General features: G+C 40.2%; 2 protein-coding genes and 1 pseudogene across 2 annotated transcripts; 2 read left to right on the forward strand and 1 right to left on the reverse strand.

The window, feature by feature from the left end:
• The first annotated feature begins 91 nt into the window (after nucleotides 1-91).
• Nucleotides 92-2088, forward strand: rasd2b (RASD family member 2b). Its single transcript, XM_087806057.1, has 2 exons — nucleotides 92-643; nucleotides 1383-2088. Exons 1-2 carry the CDS (start codon nucleotides 121-123, stop codon nucleotides 1886-1888), a joined length of 1029 nt encoding a protein of 342 aa, XP_087662183.1. The 5' UTR covers nucleotides 92-120; the 3' UTR covers nucleotides 1889-2088.
• Nucleotides 2089-5796: 3708 nt separating this feature from the next.
• Nucleotides 5797-7223, forward strand: LOC148089353 (GTPase IMAP family member 7-like; annotated as a pseudogene).
• Nucleotides 7224-8049: 826 nt separating this feature from the next.
• LOC148089354 (GTPase IMAP family member 9-like) lies at nucleotides 8050-14755 on the reverse strand. The gene is made up of 3 exons (XM_087783627.1): nucleotides 13544-14755; nucleotides 13342-13413; nucleotides 8050-9205 (listed from the first exon to the last, which is right to left on the reverse strand). Exons 1-3 carry the CDS (start codon nucleotides 13551-13553, stop codon nucleotides 8274-8276), a joined length of 1014 nt encoding a protein of 337 aa, XP_087639753.1. The 5' UTR covers nucleotides 13554-14755; the 3' UTR covers nucleotides 8050-8273.
• Nucleotides 14756-16043: the final 1288 nt, after the last annotated feature.

A 16043-nucleotide genomic window follows, 5' to 3' on the forward strand; every position in this document is an offset into this window, starting at 1 on the left:
ATCATTCTGACGCACACGGTTGTTGACGTGGGCAGCCTATAAAAATCACACTCATTGTTCACGTCGACAAAATCTCGTTTTTCCGCCAGAAAAAAAACAACCCTTTTTTTTTTGCAAAGCATGGATCCTGTGCGAGCTGTGACGGACTCAAAAACCGACGAAAAAGAGAAGCTTCTGGGCTCAGGCTCGTCCAAAGTCTTTTACGCGTATAAAACCGCGACCCAGAACCTGAGCTCGTCCGGGGTCAAAGCAGGATTGGGGTTCATTCAATTGGCCAGATCTCAATGGACGCAGGAGAAGAAGAAGAAGAGCACTGGACATGTGGCCCCTGTCAGGTCCACGCTGGACCAGCTGGCCGCCCTGGTCCTGCACGGACACAGACGCCGGATCCAGGACGCGATCGGTTCCACGAAGCCCCACCACTGTAAGCGCATCGTCGTTCTCGGGTCGCCACGCGTGGGCAAGACCTCCATCCTGCGCAGGTATCTGTGGGGGGATGGGTTCGCGGAGGATTACAAGCCCACCTCGGAGGATTTCCTCCGGAAAATGTTTTGCATTCGTGGGAAAACGTATCAGGTAGACGTCCTGGACGCGTCCAAGGAGCGGGACTTCCCTGCCAAGAGGAGACTCTCCATCCTCACCGGTGCGTAAATCCAAATGATCCACAGCAAATACAGCAATTTTTAATAAATCAAAATAAATCAAAATAAAATAAGAACAAGAACAAAGAGACATAGAGAGAAAGAGCAAGATGATACAATCTAAGTCTAAAGATAAAGAACATAGATCTAAGAAAATAAAAAAGACAAAGGATACAAAGACTAACATAGAACAGAACATCCAGATACTTTTACTCCACTCTTGCCCCCGAATTTAAGTCAATTAAGTTAATTAATTAATTAAGACTCGAATTTAAGTCAGCAAAGGCTTGTCAGGTAAGGTAAGGTAAGGTAAGGTAAGGTAAAACGTTATTGATCCCTCAGGAGGTCTCCTTCGGGAAATTGTTTTTTTCATGTAATTTTAGTGTTTACACTAAATATATCTACATAAATAGGATGAGATTAATGAAATAAAATTTAAGATCCCTAGCAGGAGCCAAGGTCTAAATTTCAGACACAAAAAAAATATAAATCAATTGCTATTTACATATATAACTGATAATCCATAGTGAAACTTTCCATTTTTTATTGTTGTTATTATTGACTTTCATGTAAAAAATATAGGGATTTTAAATTAAATTCCATACTTTCTAGCTTAGCAAGAGTATTTTTTAATGTGGTTGACTTAAAAAGGGCTTTTACTTAAACAAGTATTCAAAGTAGAAATGGCCTAGAATGACCCTCTAATGAAAGGTTAACATTGTAATGCTGTTTGTCTTCTAGGAGACATCTTTCTGTTGGTTTTTAGTCTGGATGACCGCAGCTCATTCGAGGAGGTGTGCGCCCTGAAAGCAGAGATTTTGGCCGCTAAATCCAAACTCTCCAAGTCCCCTCGGCTTCCTGTCGTCGTCTGCGCCAACAAGGTGGATCTGCCGGAGCCCCTGAGGAAAGTCTCCGGCACAGACGTGCACCGGGAACTCGGCCATGACTGTATCTATTTCGAAACTTCTGCCAAGGACAGCACCAATCTGGAGAAGGTCTTTGAGACGATGGCGAAGCAAGGTGGGCTCCCCACTGAAACCGGGCCTTCTCGGCACCGCAGAGTGTCCCTGCGCTCGTACCAAGCGGTACGGACTTTAGGTCACGTGCCTGCAGGACCACAAGTGCCATGTGGAGCTCTGTTCCCTCTCGCACGTCGTCCCAGCTTCCGCTCTGACCTCAGACAAGTCATTGGACCACAACATGTTGAAATGAACAACAAAAGAGTGGAAAAATGTCCAATTCAGTGAACTGATATTCAGGTGTTAAAATGTATTTAAAAGAAATAAATAAAGTTTTTTTTTTTTTTCAAACTACTTGATCTTCCATCACATGTTTGCAGCAAAGAGAACAGTGTTGAGTCAGATGCAATGTTACGTGATAACTGTTGCACAACCAACATCTAGTCATGGATCTCCTCGTTCTCACCCACTCCTGCATCACTCCAGAGAACACCTCCACAACCACAGCTTTCCTCAGTGCTTCTCACATTCACAGATAATTTGGCACGCTTATACACTAGTTTAAAAAACTTGCTGATTATCTATTTTTTTAAATCGATCTTTTGTGAATAATACAAATAAAATATACCTTTTTCTCTTATTTGTTCCTGGTCATATTGTGTTTAACATTTCACATTCATGGCAATATGTTGTCATTATATTGTTGATCATAGTAGGATTTGGACGTTTATAGGTTTATATATTGTCAGATTTTAATAATTATCACCATGAAAAATGAATTAATAACATAAAACAAACACACTCACAGCTGTGTATGTAATACAAACAACAAATAAATATAAATCGAAAGAGAATAGGAATGGTGAATAATAAATGTATTGTAAAATTAATTGTTTATATTTACGTATATTAATTGCAAGAATTATTACATCTACAGTGGTAGTAATAGTTTTAGCAAAGAATCAGTAGAAATAGACAGAAAACAACTGTGAGAGGAGAAAGAGATCTTCTAAATATATATATAAATGTATATAGACTTGACTACGTTCTTGTCCATCAATATATGAATCTGCTAATAGGGAACAAGAGGCATTAGAAGGGCTTGATGCTAATCCAAGCTGATTGATATTCAACCGTGATGCAGCTTCTTAGTCGCACGTGCGGCGACATCCTGGTTGTTCAATCAAGTGACACATGAACACGGATCCTCACTTGCACGTGAGTTTCCTAATCGCTGGAAAACACACATACACATCATACACATTATATGCCACTGAAACGTGGGTTTTCTTTCACTCTCCTCGTATACATTGAATTAAACTTCGGCAGCAGGTTTTTTATCTATATGCCCAAAAAATATGTTGTTGCTACATATAATCACACCCAAATAGTACTTTATGTTTTCTATTTTTTTTCTTCTCATCTATCTTAGATTTCCTAAATGAGTCGATACCAGTAATATTACATTTGAAGTTATCTTTTTTATACTTTGAAGAAAAATAAACCTGCACTTTTAATTACATGACTTTATTGAAAAACAAAATCATTAATTTATAATGATATATTCACATTTTTATTTTCTTTAAAACAAATACAAAAGCAACAAGTATTTTATATTGAAAGTGGAGATGAAGCCTTCAAGTAAGTAAGTAAGTAAGTAAGTAAGTAAGTAATTTATATATTTGTAGAGCGAAAGCTACAACTCTTATACGTTTTTTTTATATATATTATTATTATAATATTTCTTACTTTCAGATCTTTTCATGGTCAGGCTCCTCCTTACATCACTGATCTGATCCAGCCTTACACCCCAGCTCGGGCTCTGAGGTCTGTGGATCAAAATCTACTGATGGTTCCTGAACACGGTTCAGGACCAGAGGAGAGAAATCCTTCCAGACTGTTGCTCCTAAGCTTTGGAACGATCTTCCTCTCTCTTTGTGCTTGATGGAGTCTAACGACTCCTTCAAGAAACATCTTAAGATGTTATTTTTTGTTCAGGCTTTTTCTTGATTTTCTGGAACTCCTGTTGTGTTCTCGGTTTTATCTTGACCTTTAAAGTATATACTTTATTGAATATTGTTTTGATTGTTTAAGCGTTTTGTGACCCTGGTCTGCAAAAGCGCTATACAAATAAAAATTACTTACTTACTTACTTATACATTCAAATCTATACTTTTAAATCTCTACTTGAATTACTGTTTTTCCTTTTATTTTCTAAACCATTATATGTGTTAATAAAAGCATAGTAGTTGTAGTAGTCATTTTCATCAATTCACTTTTTCTAATTGTTATTTGTGTTCCATAATTCCGAGTAACATGTTTCCTGGTTCAGGAGGGTTTTACGTTTTTAAACCCAATCCAAACAAATCAGCTGCCACAGCAGAATGGATGGATCGAGCACAAAGATAAAAAAGGGAAAGCAGGTGGCTGGTCACGCACTTTTCTCCATAAGAATCAACCAAGAGTGCTGATGGAGACCATTGTTGCTTCTGATTGAGCCATTGATGGTCTTTTGCATCATCAAAATACGTCTGACAGATTGTGACTTACAATCATGTAGAGAGTGATTTAGTATATTTTCTTTATTTTCAGCATGTCACCTCTGACAAGCCTTTGCTGACTTAAATTAGAGTCTTAATTAATTAATTAACTTAATTGACTTAAGTTCGGGGGCAGGAGTGGAGTAAAAGTATCTGGATGTCCTTTTCTATAGTTAGTCTTTGTATCCTTTGTCTTTTTTATTTTCTTTGATCAATGTTCTTTATCTTTATCTTTAGACTTAGATTGTGTCATCTTGTTATTTCTCTTTATTTCTCTTTGTTCTTGTTCTTATTTTATTTTGATTTATTTTTTATGAAAAATTGCTGTATTTGCTGTGGCTATTGGAAAAAAACAATTTCCCGAAGGAGACCTCCTGATGATCAATACAGTTCTACCTTACCTTACCTTACCTTAAATGTGAATACTTGTTTGTGAAACATTGAAATCATACAGAAATAAGAGATAGATTGAGTTAGTCATCGTCCTTCTTATTTGCAGCAATTTTAATGTCAACAATACCATATTTCATGTCACCATGTTTAGCTGTCGACACCAAATAAACTGTTTTCTTCTACGCCCACACTTGTAATTGCGTCGCACAGCCTCTGGGGGGCGCGCGGGCCACTTTTGGGAACTGGTTTATCTTGAAACTTGTAATATATTTATTTATATAGCGCTTTTCGAGACCAGGGTCACAAAGCGCTTAGACAATCAAAACAATACTCAAAAAAGTACATACTTTAAAGATCAAGATAATACTGAGAACAACACAGGAGTTCGAGAAATTCAAGGAAAAGCCTGAACAAATAGAAACGTCTTAAGATGTTTCTTAAAGGAGTCAGTAGACTCCATCAAGCGCAAAGAGAGAGGAAGATTGTTCCAAAGCTTAGGAGCAACAGCCTGAGAAGATTTCTCTCCTCTGGTCCTGAGCCGTGTGCGTGGAACCATAAGTAGATTCTGATCCACAGACCTCAGAGCCCGAGCTGGGGTGTAAGGCTGGATCAGATCAGTGATGTAAGGAGGGGCCTGACCATGAATAGATCTGAAAGTAAGAACCAGAATTTTAAAGTTGATCCTGAAAGAAACTGGAAGCCAGTGAAGAGTTTTAAGGATCGGAGAAATGTGAGTTCTCCTACTTGAGCGGGTCAGAATTCTCGCTGCAGAGTTCTGAATCAACTGCAGGCGAGACAGCTCCTTCTTGTTAAGACATGAAAACAAACTGTTACAATAGTCCAGACGAGAAGAAACAAACGCATGGATTACAAGCTCCAGATCATGTTCCGACAACATTTTCCTAAGTTTAGAGATTTTTCTCAGTTGAAGGAAACAGTTTCTGGTCAGTTTTCTGCAGTGTCGAACAAGAGACATGTCTTTATCAAATACAACACCCAGGTTTCTCAGGCTCAGTTTGACAGACTGACCTAAGTCACCCAAGTACTGACTCAACCCTGGAATCTTATCATCAGGAGCGTATAAAATATAAACACACCTGTTGCAGACAAGGAAGTCGCTCCAAACCAAGCACGGTGACTGAAGCACATCATACGGTACATTCACTTTTATATTATGAACATTTTACAGATTTTCGGTCATTTTTGAAGCAAATATATTTGAAGGTTTTTGTTTCTAGTAGTATCCCTGACAAAAAAAACAAGATGTACCTCCGAAACCTCTGTATCCAGATTTTCCTGATGGCTTGGACATGTCTTGACGTCCACAGTCAAAATCACGGTGAGGACTACTGATCGTGGAAGGTATTGACATAATTTGGACAAGAAGCAGTATATAGTACATTATTGTCTTTAACTCAAATAAGGAACAGATCACTCTGAGAATAATCCTAACCCTTAGTTGACATGAGAGTGAGTAGAAAATGTTTTAAATTAAGATTTTGAGTGAACTATCACTTTTAAGTTTACTTTAATATGACTGTTTGAAACGTCTGTCTAAATCTAGGTGAACGATTACATTTTCATTTCCACACGTTACTATACCGTTTACTGTATAAAATGTATTCATATTTTTTTTCTGTACTGTTTTCACGATCATTACTCTCCCTTCATCTAGAGGAGCTGAGAATGGTGTTGGTTGGAAAAACTGGCTCAGGAAAAAGCTCCAGTGGAAACACCATTCGTCGTGAACACTTCTTTAAACAAGACATGTCGCCTCAGTCAGACACTGGAGAATGTTCTCGAGGAGATGCTGACCAGGATGGATTCAAGCTCGTCGTCCTGGACACCACGGGACTCTGTAATACATTCAATTACTCGTCATCAGCCTCAAGTCCAGGTTCACCCAGGAGGAGAGGAGATCCCTGGAGTGGGTTTGGGAGAATTTTGGAGCAGATGCCAACTTGTTTGCCATCGTCCTCTTCACGCACGCTGACTTGCTCGGAAGCAAGAAAGTGGATGATTATGTGACTGAGGACAAAGAGCTGTGGAAGTTGATCAACCGCTGCGGAGGTAGATATCACTCTCTCGACAACAACCAGAGCATCAGCAGAGCGCAAGTCAGGCTGCTCCTGGAGAGGATCGTGAAAATGGTCAACTATAACGACAGGAGGCACTATTCCAGTAAGACTTACCGAGAAGCACAATTAAGTCCGCTCAACAGAAACGTTGAATCTTTTACCAGAGATCGTGAGAAGACACCAGCTCATTGTAAAAAAGCAGGTTACTCTTCCACTGTGTTGTTGGTGGGTGTCTTGGGTGGGTTGGTTTTTGGCCCTTACGCTATGGTTCTGGCAGTAGCCTATGTGGCGCTGACTGAAGTTTATGATTTTGCAGTAGATCAGCTTTCATCCTTGTATATGTAGGTTTTTTTTCTCCTGGAATAAAAAGTCAGGCACAAATATCCAAGCTTTTGGTGCTCCATATTGATCTATTCTCCCTAATAAACAACCTTCGACATTCAATATCTGATCTGTTCAGTCCATCTCTCAGTCCACACAACAAAGAATCTCATCCTGCGTGTATCGGCGGAGAATCATAGATCTCACATTTGGTGGCGATCCACTCTAGCGAGAGCTGAAGGTCCTAAAGCCGTGGCGGTGAAGAAGAAGATCATTTCTGAGAGAGGCTAACCTTGCCAACTCGTTCGATGCAAAGTGAACTTCCGCACGTTTTTTAAGCAGGCAGTGATGTCATTTTTAAAAGAAGAATCTAAGCTTGTGGACCTCAGCCATTGTCCTGCACTTCCTGTGAGGATGTGACTTCATCGGGGTTCCGAAAATAGGACAGGACATTCGGCCACTGTGAATCGAAAAATAAGAGGTTATAATGAAAATAAATAAGTCATTTAGATTCAAGAGGTATCTGCTAAATAAACCAGATAATAGTTTTAATTTACATAGAATAAAAATTTGCTTAAGGAAGATTTTGGCATTGAACCAAATAAATTATCAAATTAACAACACAGACTTTGTAGGTTGGTTTCAATAGTTTGTTAGTTTGTTTTGAAATTCATGCATAGTAGAAGTGCATTAAAGTTACCATAAACATAAGTTATTACTAGTCATGTATACATTAAGATGATTAATGAACTCACTTATTTTCTATCTCAGATTTTGAAGGTGTGTTTTATGAAATCTCATATAATTTTGTGAATGTTATATAATACAAATAATAAAATGTCATATTTCTATTATATTTATTTTTCAGTAACTTTCCTTTTGGTTGTTCCTCTATATTTAGGCTTTTGTTTTATTTATTTTATTAAAGATTTAAAAATTCACTGTTTAAAACAAGGCCCCTGAGGACACTTCATTCACTGAAGATCATTAACAGAGCAGGTTTATAACTTTGGATAATTTTATTCATTAAACTACCACAGGAACGACAAAGCAAATCAGTAAACGGTGACCTGACTAACCTAGGAAGACCATAAACAGAGCATGTTTAGAAGTTTGGATATTTTTATTCATTAAACTACCACAGGGACGATAAATCAGTAAACGATGACCTGACAAAGCAGGTAAAAATGTAAAATATCCAAGTAGGAAACAGGTGAAACAGGTGAGGTATCTTTGAACACGATAAACATCCTGACGTGACATTCGAGGGATCGACCTTGTTGAAGCGTTTCATTCAAGAATATTCTGAGTAGTGTTGGAGGTGTTGTAAAGTTATTATGGTTATACGGGCATGTTTTTTTTGGCATTGCATTTAATACCTTTCCATAAACAAATGGCAGCCAAGCCACACATTATTCCCAAAACTAGTACCGGCGCTCCGAGAGCCAGCGCCACTGTGGTGTTCGCTCCCACTGCTATGATCACGCCGGCCAACACCAACACGACAGCGGCAGCTGAGGCGACTCGTATATTCTTCCTTTTGACCTTTTTCTTCTTCTCTCTTTCTTTCTCCATCTTCTCCCTCTCGGCGTCCCAGATTTTCCTCTCCTCCTCTTTCTTCTCTTCCTCCTCCAGTTTCTTGCGGTCCTCCTCTTCCTTCAGCTTCCTCTGCGCTTTCTCGTACATCTCGTTGGTGTAGTGTTTGCCTCCGTTGTCTTGCACCATTTCCTTGACCATGGTGACGAGCTCTTTAACCTGAAGGCGGTCTCCCGGGTCTTTGTTGTTGAAGGCGTGATATCTCCGTCCAAAGGTGATGGAGAGCCTGCGGAGCTCTTTACATTCCTTCAGGGCATTGTCAGCTTTTGCTTGGTCTTTACACGAGAAGAGCATGATCGTGTACATGGAAGCATCGTCCCCAAAGTTATCCTGGATCCACTTGACGGCGTTTCTCTCCTCCTCTGTGAAGCGAACCCCGAGTCGGATGACCAGGAGAAAGGCGTGGGGGCCGGGCAACGACATCTTAACACACTCCTCGATCCTCATCTTAAGATCGTCTTCCGTGATGGCCGTATCAAACAGTCCCGGCGTGTCGATGACCTGCACAGTCGTCCCGTCCACTTCCCCGCTCTCAGTTTCACAGTGTTTGGTGATGGACTCCGGGCTCGGATCCTCCTTGAACACGGACCTGCCGAGGATAGTGTTTCCAGAGGCACTCTTTCCTGACCCGGTCTTCCCAACCAGCACTATTCGCAGTCCTCCTGAAAAGTCCAGAGCTAGAATGACAAAAACAAGTATTATGGTGAATAAATGATGGTTCCATCTGGAGGTTTTAGAAGCAAGCAACTCGTCTTATCCTACTTTTATTTGATAAAATAAAATAAAGAACGGACAATAATCTTGGGGAAAAATGGGTAAAAACAAGTGGCAGGATGGAAGCCTGCACTCTCTGGGTGCTTTTCTAATTGGACTGGAACATTGATATTTTCTACCTGATATTAATATCCTACGTTAAGTTCTGAATAGTTTATAACATTAGAGATAGTTAATTTAATTTAATTTAAAAAGATGTATTTGTTGTATTTTAAAAATATATAATCACAGAATATTGACCACACGCACAAAAATCTCTCTCCTTGTCCAAACACAATTTTTCTTTAAGGGTTCTGGAATCAATCCAAGTTTCAAACGATTTATTACTCATCAGAAATCATGTTTTTTTTATTCTCTCACTTTTTGGAAAGTCGAGATATCGATATAAAATTTTATTAAAAATTACCAAAGAAATGTGTATACAAATTTGAACGTTTCATGTTAGAACATTGTAGCTATAGTAATAACCAAATATGTAAATGTCAACTTCCGCTTCCGGTGAGCCGTTACCAACGTCCGGTGAACGTGTTTCCGGCTCCGCTTCTCATCGACTCGGACTCTGTGGAATATCGTTTGATCTCTCGAGTACCGGGCGATTTCCACAAGGGATCGAGTCGGGCTGGAGTACAGGTCAGGATGAGACGTGCAGTTGCGATCGCTCGGAACAACTCTGACATCATCGAACGTCATCGATGTTTGATCGACATTCCTCTCACTGTGTGTGACGATACATCAGCGCTGCCGTCTGTCCAGACCTCAACGAAAGGTGGTAAGATTTTTTCATTTCCTCTCTTTAATTCGACTTTTACTACCGAGTTGAACTTCAGTGACAGCTGGTACCCACGTGACCGCTGTTCGCTTCAAAAGATCGCGCTCTGCGCGCCTGTCAGTGACGCGGCGTCGTCAGTGACGTCATCGGTGCTGAATGTGGGACTTCTTAATGTTCGCTCCATTACTAATAAATCCTTTATTCTTAATGATCTTTTCACAAGAGTTAATTTGGATTTATTATGTCTTTCTGAGACTTGGCAGAGAGAGGAAGAGTTTATTCATCTGAACGAACTCTGTCCAGTAGGGAGCGCTGTCCTGGGGAAGCCTCGCCTCTCTGGTCGTGGAGGAGGTCTTGCTACTGTTTTTAGGGAGAGTTGTTCTTGCAAAGTGATTCAGACACAGGAATTCACTTCTTTTGAGTCTCAGATGATCTTGGTTGGTTCTACAAGACCTTTCTATTGTGTGTCAATCTACCGTCCGCCTGGTCCTGCGGCGGTGTTCTTGAAAGACTTTAGTGACTTCTTATCTTCCATTATTCAGATGGAGTCTGTTCTTATTCTTGGAGACTTTAATCTTCATGTTGATGACGTCACATCTTGTTCTGCTAAAGAACTTTTAACTTTAACTGAAGCCTTTAATTTTGAGCAACATGTTTCTGAACCCACTCATCAAAAAGGCCACATTTTAGACTTAGTTTTTACTCTTGGCCTGAACATTTCTAATGTATCTGTACATGATGTCCATCTGAGTGATCATTCTCTTGTCTTGTTCAACCTGGACTTTATCCCTGAACCTAAGCCTTTGAAAGTTAGGTCTCAGAGGCGTGTCATCTCAGCCGATACTGCAGACAGTTTTTCTGCTATGTTTGACCGTCTTTCCTTTGATGACTGCCCAGACGTGGACAGTTTGATTCACTGTTACACTGATCATTGTGTTGAAATACTGGATCAAGTGGCACCTGTTAAATCGAACTTGAAAATTCAGAAAAAACGGTGCCCTTGGACAAATGAAGATCTCCTGAGTCTGAAGAGACTTTGTCGAAAGACTGAGCGTCTCTGGAAGTCTACTAAACTTGAGGTGCACAGACTTCACCTCAGGGATCTGTTGACTTCTTACAATGAGATGGTAGAAACTGCTAGATCTGATTACATCAGAAAACTGGTAGCAGCAAATAGGAAAAACCCCAAAGTTTTGTTTGACACGATTAATTCTCTCGTGTCTCCTGCTCCTCAAATCACGCCGGTCTTCTGTGAAGCTGACAGCAATGCATTGTTGAGATTTTTCATTGACAAAATTAAATTGATCAAAGAGAAAATCTCTCCCCCTTTGTTGGGAACCCCTACTGTCTCTGAGCCCATCTCCTCCTCTTGGTCATCCTTCACTGCTGTATCTTTGGGTGATATTTCAGCACTAGTGAACAAGATGAAACCCTCCTCTTGCTCAGATGACGTCCTTCCTTGTAGGCTTTTTATCAAAGTATTTGATGTAATTGGCCCCTGGGTTACCAATATGGTGAACCTCTCCCTTTCCACAGGGGTTTTTCCCAATGCATTTGAACATGCCATTGTGGAGCCTCTGCTCAAAAAAACAGGCTTAGACCCAACTGACCTTAGTAATTTCAGGCCTATTTCTAAGCTCCCTTTCTTGTCCAAGATCTTGGAGAAGGTGGTGTCCGAGCAGCTGTCTTTGTTCCTGGATCAGAGCGACATCCATGAGAAGTTTCAGTCTGGCTTCCGTAAACATCACTCTACGGAGACAGCTTTATTGAAAGTGTCCAGTGACATCATGATGTCGGCTGACTCTGGTAAATTCACTGTTCTGGTTCTCTTGGATCTGTCGTCAGCCTTTGACACAGTTGATCACCAGATCCTGCTGAGAAGACTAAGGGATAAAGTGGGACTGTCTGGGTCTGTGTTAGAATGGTTCTCATCTTACCTTTCTGGGCGCAGTTTTAGTGTATCTGCCAATCAAATGAGGTCTGAATCAGCAGATCTGTTGTGTGGAGTCCCTCAAGGTTCTGTTCTGGGTCCTTTATTGTTTTTGCTGTACTTGATTCCCCTTGGTAAAATCATTCAGAGATTTCCAGATGTTTCTTATCACATTTTTGCTGATGACATCCAGCTCTACTGCTCTTTTGACCCAACTGAGCCCCAAAGGCTGAACAGCTTAGTCAATTGTTTGCTAGAAATCAAACAATGGCTGAGTGAAAACACTTTACAGCTTTTTTTTATACGCTCCTGATGATAAGATTCCAGGGTTGAGTCAGTACTTGGGTGACTTAGGTCAGTCTGTCAAACTGAGCCTGAGAAACCTGGGTGTTGTATTTGATAAAGACATGTCTCTTGTTCAACACTGCAGAAAACTGACCAGAAACTGTTTCCTTCAACTGAGAAAAATCTCTAAACTTAGGAAAATGTTGTCACAACATGATCTGGAGCTTGTAATCCATGCGTTTGTTTCTTCTCGTCTGGACTATTGTAACAGTTTGTTTTCATGTCTTAACAAGAAGGAGCTGTCTCGTCTGCAGTTGATTCAGAACTCTGCAGCGAGAATTCTGACCCGCTCAAGTAGGAGAACTCACATTTCTCCGATCCTTAAAACTCTTCACTGGCTTCCAGTTTCTTTCAGGATCAACTTTAAAATTCTGGTTCTTACTTTCAGAGCTATTCATGGTCAGGCTCCTCCTTACATCACTGATCTGATCCAGCCTTACACCCCAGCTCGGTCTCTGAGGTCTGTGGATCAGAATCTACTTATGGTTCCACACACACGGCTCAGGACCAGAGGAGAGAAATCTTTTCAGGCTGTTGCTCCTAAGCTTTGGAACAATCTTCCTCTCTCTTTGCGCTTGATGGAGTCTACTGACTCCTTTAAGAAACATCTTAAGACGTTTCTATTTGTTCAGGCTTTTCCTTGAATTTCTCGAACTCCTGTGTTGTTCTCAGTGTTGTCTTGATCTTTGAAGTATGTACTTTTTTGAGTATTGTTTTGATTGTTAGCGCTTTGTGACCCTGGTCTCGAAAAGCGCTATATAAATAAATATTACTTACTTACTTACTTACTATGTGTGTACATAAAGCAAAGCTAAAACATTTATTTTATTTCCAGACACAATAAACCAAAATGTTTTAAACCCTGTTTCAAAGCGAAACTGTTGTTGTTGTAAATAAAATGTTAAAGGTTTAAAACGTACGATCAACCCACTCACTTATATTCATGAGTCTGTCCTATGCCGTGGACATTTAGGAGAATAAAACAATGAAAATACCTTCGAAGTTATTCAGACCGCACCCATCGGAGCGAGGGAGCGTTCTCTGCTTCTTCTCTCGCAGTGGTATAGCTATGGTGGGAGATGACAGAACATGGAGACAAAAAGCACTTTTAAATCATTTACATTAGTTTAGATGTGTAAACTCGTCCTGACTGTAGATCATGTCAGACAAATGTTTCATTGTGTAAATGTTGCTTACCTTCAGCCATGGTGCCCAGTTTAAATAATAATAATAGTAATAATAATACGTTTCCAAATGCTGCGAGGTCAGATTTCTGTGAGCTGGTAAAATCGACAACGTCTCAAGCCCGACTTTCACGTCAGTTGTCTGAACAACTTCTGGATGCCTGGCCTGTGCAAAAGTGGGCTTCCTATTTCCTTGCATTGTCTTTGAATTTCATCTGACAATGTGCATCCTCACAGAGGCTGACCGTGGTTTTTACTCAACACTGGTCGCCATATTTATGCTCAATAATATGTTTATCGACTTGATTTTGAGATTATGAGTTAAGACAAAAGTATTATAAGTCATTCATAAATGCGGGGTGTTTTTGCGGGAATGTGATGAGGAGTCGCTGATAACATGTAGATGCTTTAACACGATTGAAAAGATTGATTCTGTAAAGTTAGGAATCTGGAGTGCGACTGTTTCCTTTAAATGTATTATTGTGTCAGATTAAATATCACAATTCACTCATTCTCTTTTGCGGGGCCAAATAAGAGATAGAGTCGTAGTTGAATGTCTGAAGCTTTACTTGGGACCACGTCACATATATAACCGTCCTCTTTGACTTTAAATTCTCCAGCAAAACATCTTGGGAGGCTTTCGAGTCGTTGGTTGGGTTTATCCAATCCTAGACGCACATTCGTAAAGAATCAAGAAGCAGCTAAAAAAGAAGTATGCAGAGAAGAACAAAGAGGTGAAGAAAAGTATAAAAGCAGACAAAAGGAAATGGTTGGAGAACATCGCTCGCGAAGCTGAAGACGCCGCAAGAAAACAACACATGAAGACACTATATGGACTCACAAAAACATAATGTAACGAAAGACCCAGACAGAGTACAGCAATGCTAGACAAAAAAGGTAACCTCATCAGCGGAAGAGACGCAATTAAGTTAAGGTGGACAGAACACTTCAAGGACGTGTTAAATAGAGAAAACAAGAAAACCAAAAAACAGAAGATGATGAATGGGGCTTCAATGACAGAATCGAAAAGGATTACAATGAATGACCAACAATAGGTGAAGTCAAGCCGAATTATTAAAGGTTGATAAAGAGTTCTCAGCAATAAAAGGTACACAAATTGTTAGGGAAAGTATGGAACCATGAAAAGATCCCAACAAACTGGAAGAAAGGGCTTATAATCAATCTAGCAAGAAAGGGAACCTTAAATAATGTAAGAACTCTAGAGGCATAACCCTACTTTCTCTTGTAGGAAAGACACTTGGCAGGATTATTGTAGACTGTATAAGAAATGGAGTTGACTGCAGACTGAGAAAAGAATGAGCAGGTTACAGAACAGGAAGGGGAACAACAGAGCAAATCTTCATACTACGAAACATCATAGAACAAGTCAATGGCAAGAAACACTGTACATTAACTTTGTAGACTTCGAAAAAGCTTTTGATTCTGTCCATCACAAAAGCCTGTGGATAATCATGGAAAAGGATGGAATCCCAGACAAGATAATCAGAATGGTCCGAACGTTTTATAAAGACTTCCAGTGTGCAGTAGAAGATCAGTGAGAAATATTGGAGTGGTTTGATATTAAAACCGGTGTCAAACAAGGTTGCAATATGTCAGGATTCTTATTCTTGATTGTGATTGATTGGATCATGAGAAGAACAGTTAGACAGGGAGAAAATGGAATTAGACGGAAGCTAACACAAAAAATTGGACGACTTCGCAGATGACAGTGTTACTCTCCTCTACAAAACAACAAATTCAGAATAAAACAACAAGGATGGATGAAGAAGCCAGACGAGCAGGACTTAAGATCAACCACAAAAAACAAAAAGCATTTAACAAAGGATGGCACAACGGTCTCAAATACTGACTTCTAGATTCGACCACCCAGCCGAAGATGTGATGCAGTGACCGCTAAATAAAAGTCAAAGTTGTCACCACCGTCTAAACATCTTTCACCCCCCAAGCAGGTGTACCACGAGTTCCCTTTCTAAGTCCCATCCTCTTCCTTCCATATATTTCCAATATTGACTACTCCCCAGCTCCCCCAATAAAAATGTCTTAAGATGTTTCTTGAAGGAGTCAGTAGATCCATCAAACACAGAGGTGCCTTTCACAGCAACATTCATTGCACTTAACATTTCAAAACAATATGACCTTGACCAAACACATTAATCTGGAACAAAAGCCAACAACAGACTCAAGTGTCACGAGTGGAACCATCAGGAGACCCAGATGCGGAAGTGAATAATCCTGAATAGTTCAGAACAAAAGTCTTTTAATAATCCATACGGTCGGAAAGGACCGGAACAAAAAACAGAACAGGCGCTCGGGACGGAGGCAGGACGCGGCTGGAGATCAGAGATGCCAACCTGGTCAGGAAACGGAATACTCTGGCGAGTTCTTCCGGGTAGAGATGCTCCTTATCTGTGGGAAGAACCCGCCATTCAATCATCCCCAGCCGCGCACCTGCCAGCGTCTGTCAAAACAAAAACAGAGGACACGTACCAAAA

Source organism: Callionymus lyra, chromosome 1 (genome assembly GCF_982586985.1).
Source record: "Callionymus lyra chromosome 1, fCalLyr1.hap1.1, whole genome shotgun sequence".
In the NCBI taxonomy this organism is placed as follows: domain Eukaryota; kingdom Metazoa; phylum Chordata; class Actinopteri; order Syngnathiformes; family Callionymidae; genus Callionymus; species Callionymus lyra.

Bases quoted from the DNA above. Each gene is read 5' to 3' on its own strand.
- LOC148089354 (XM_087783627.1), bottom strand. The intron at 9,206-13,341 runs GTATTTTCATTG...TTGTCATTCTAG, and splicing joins CGGTCTGAATAACTTCGAAG to CTCTGGACTTTTCAGGAGGA.
- rasd2b (XM_087806057.1), top strand. From the start codon at position 121: ATGGATCCTGTGCGAGCTGTGACGGACTCAAAAACCGACGAAAAAGAG. The intron at 644-1,382 runs GTGCGTAAATCC...TTTGTCTTCTAG, and splicing joins GAGACTCTCCATCCTCACCG to GAGACATCTTTCTGTTGGTT.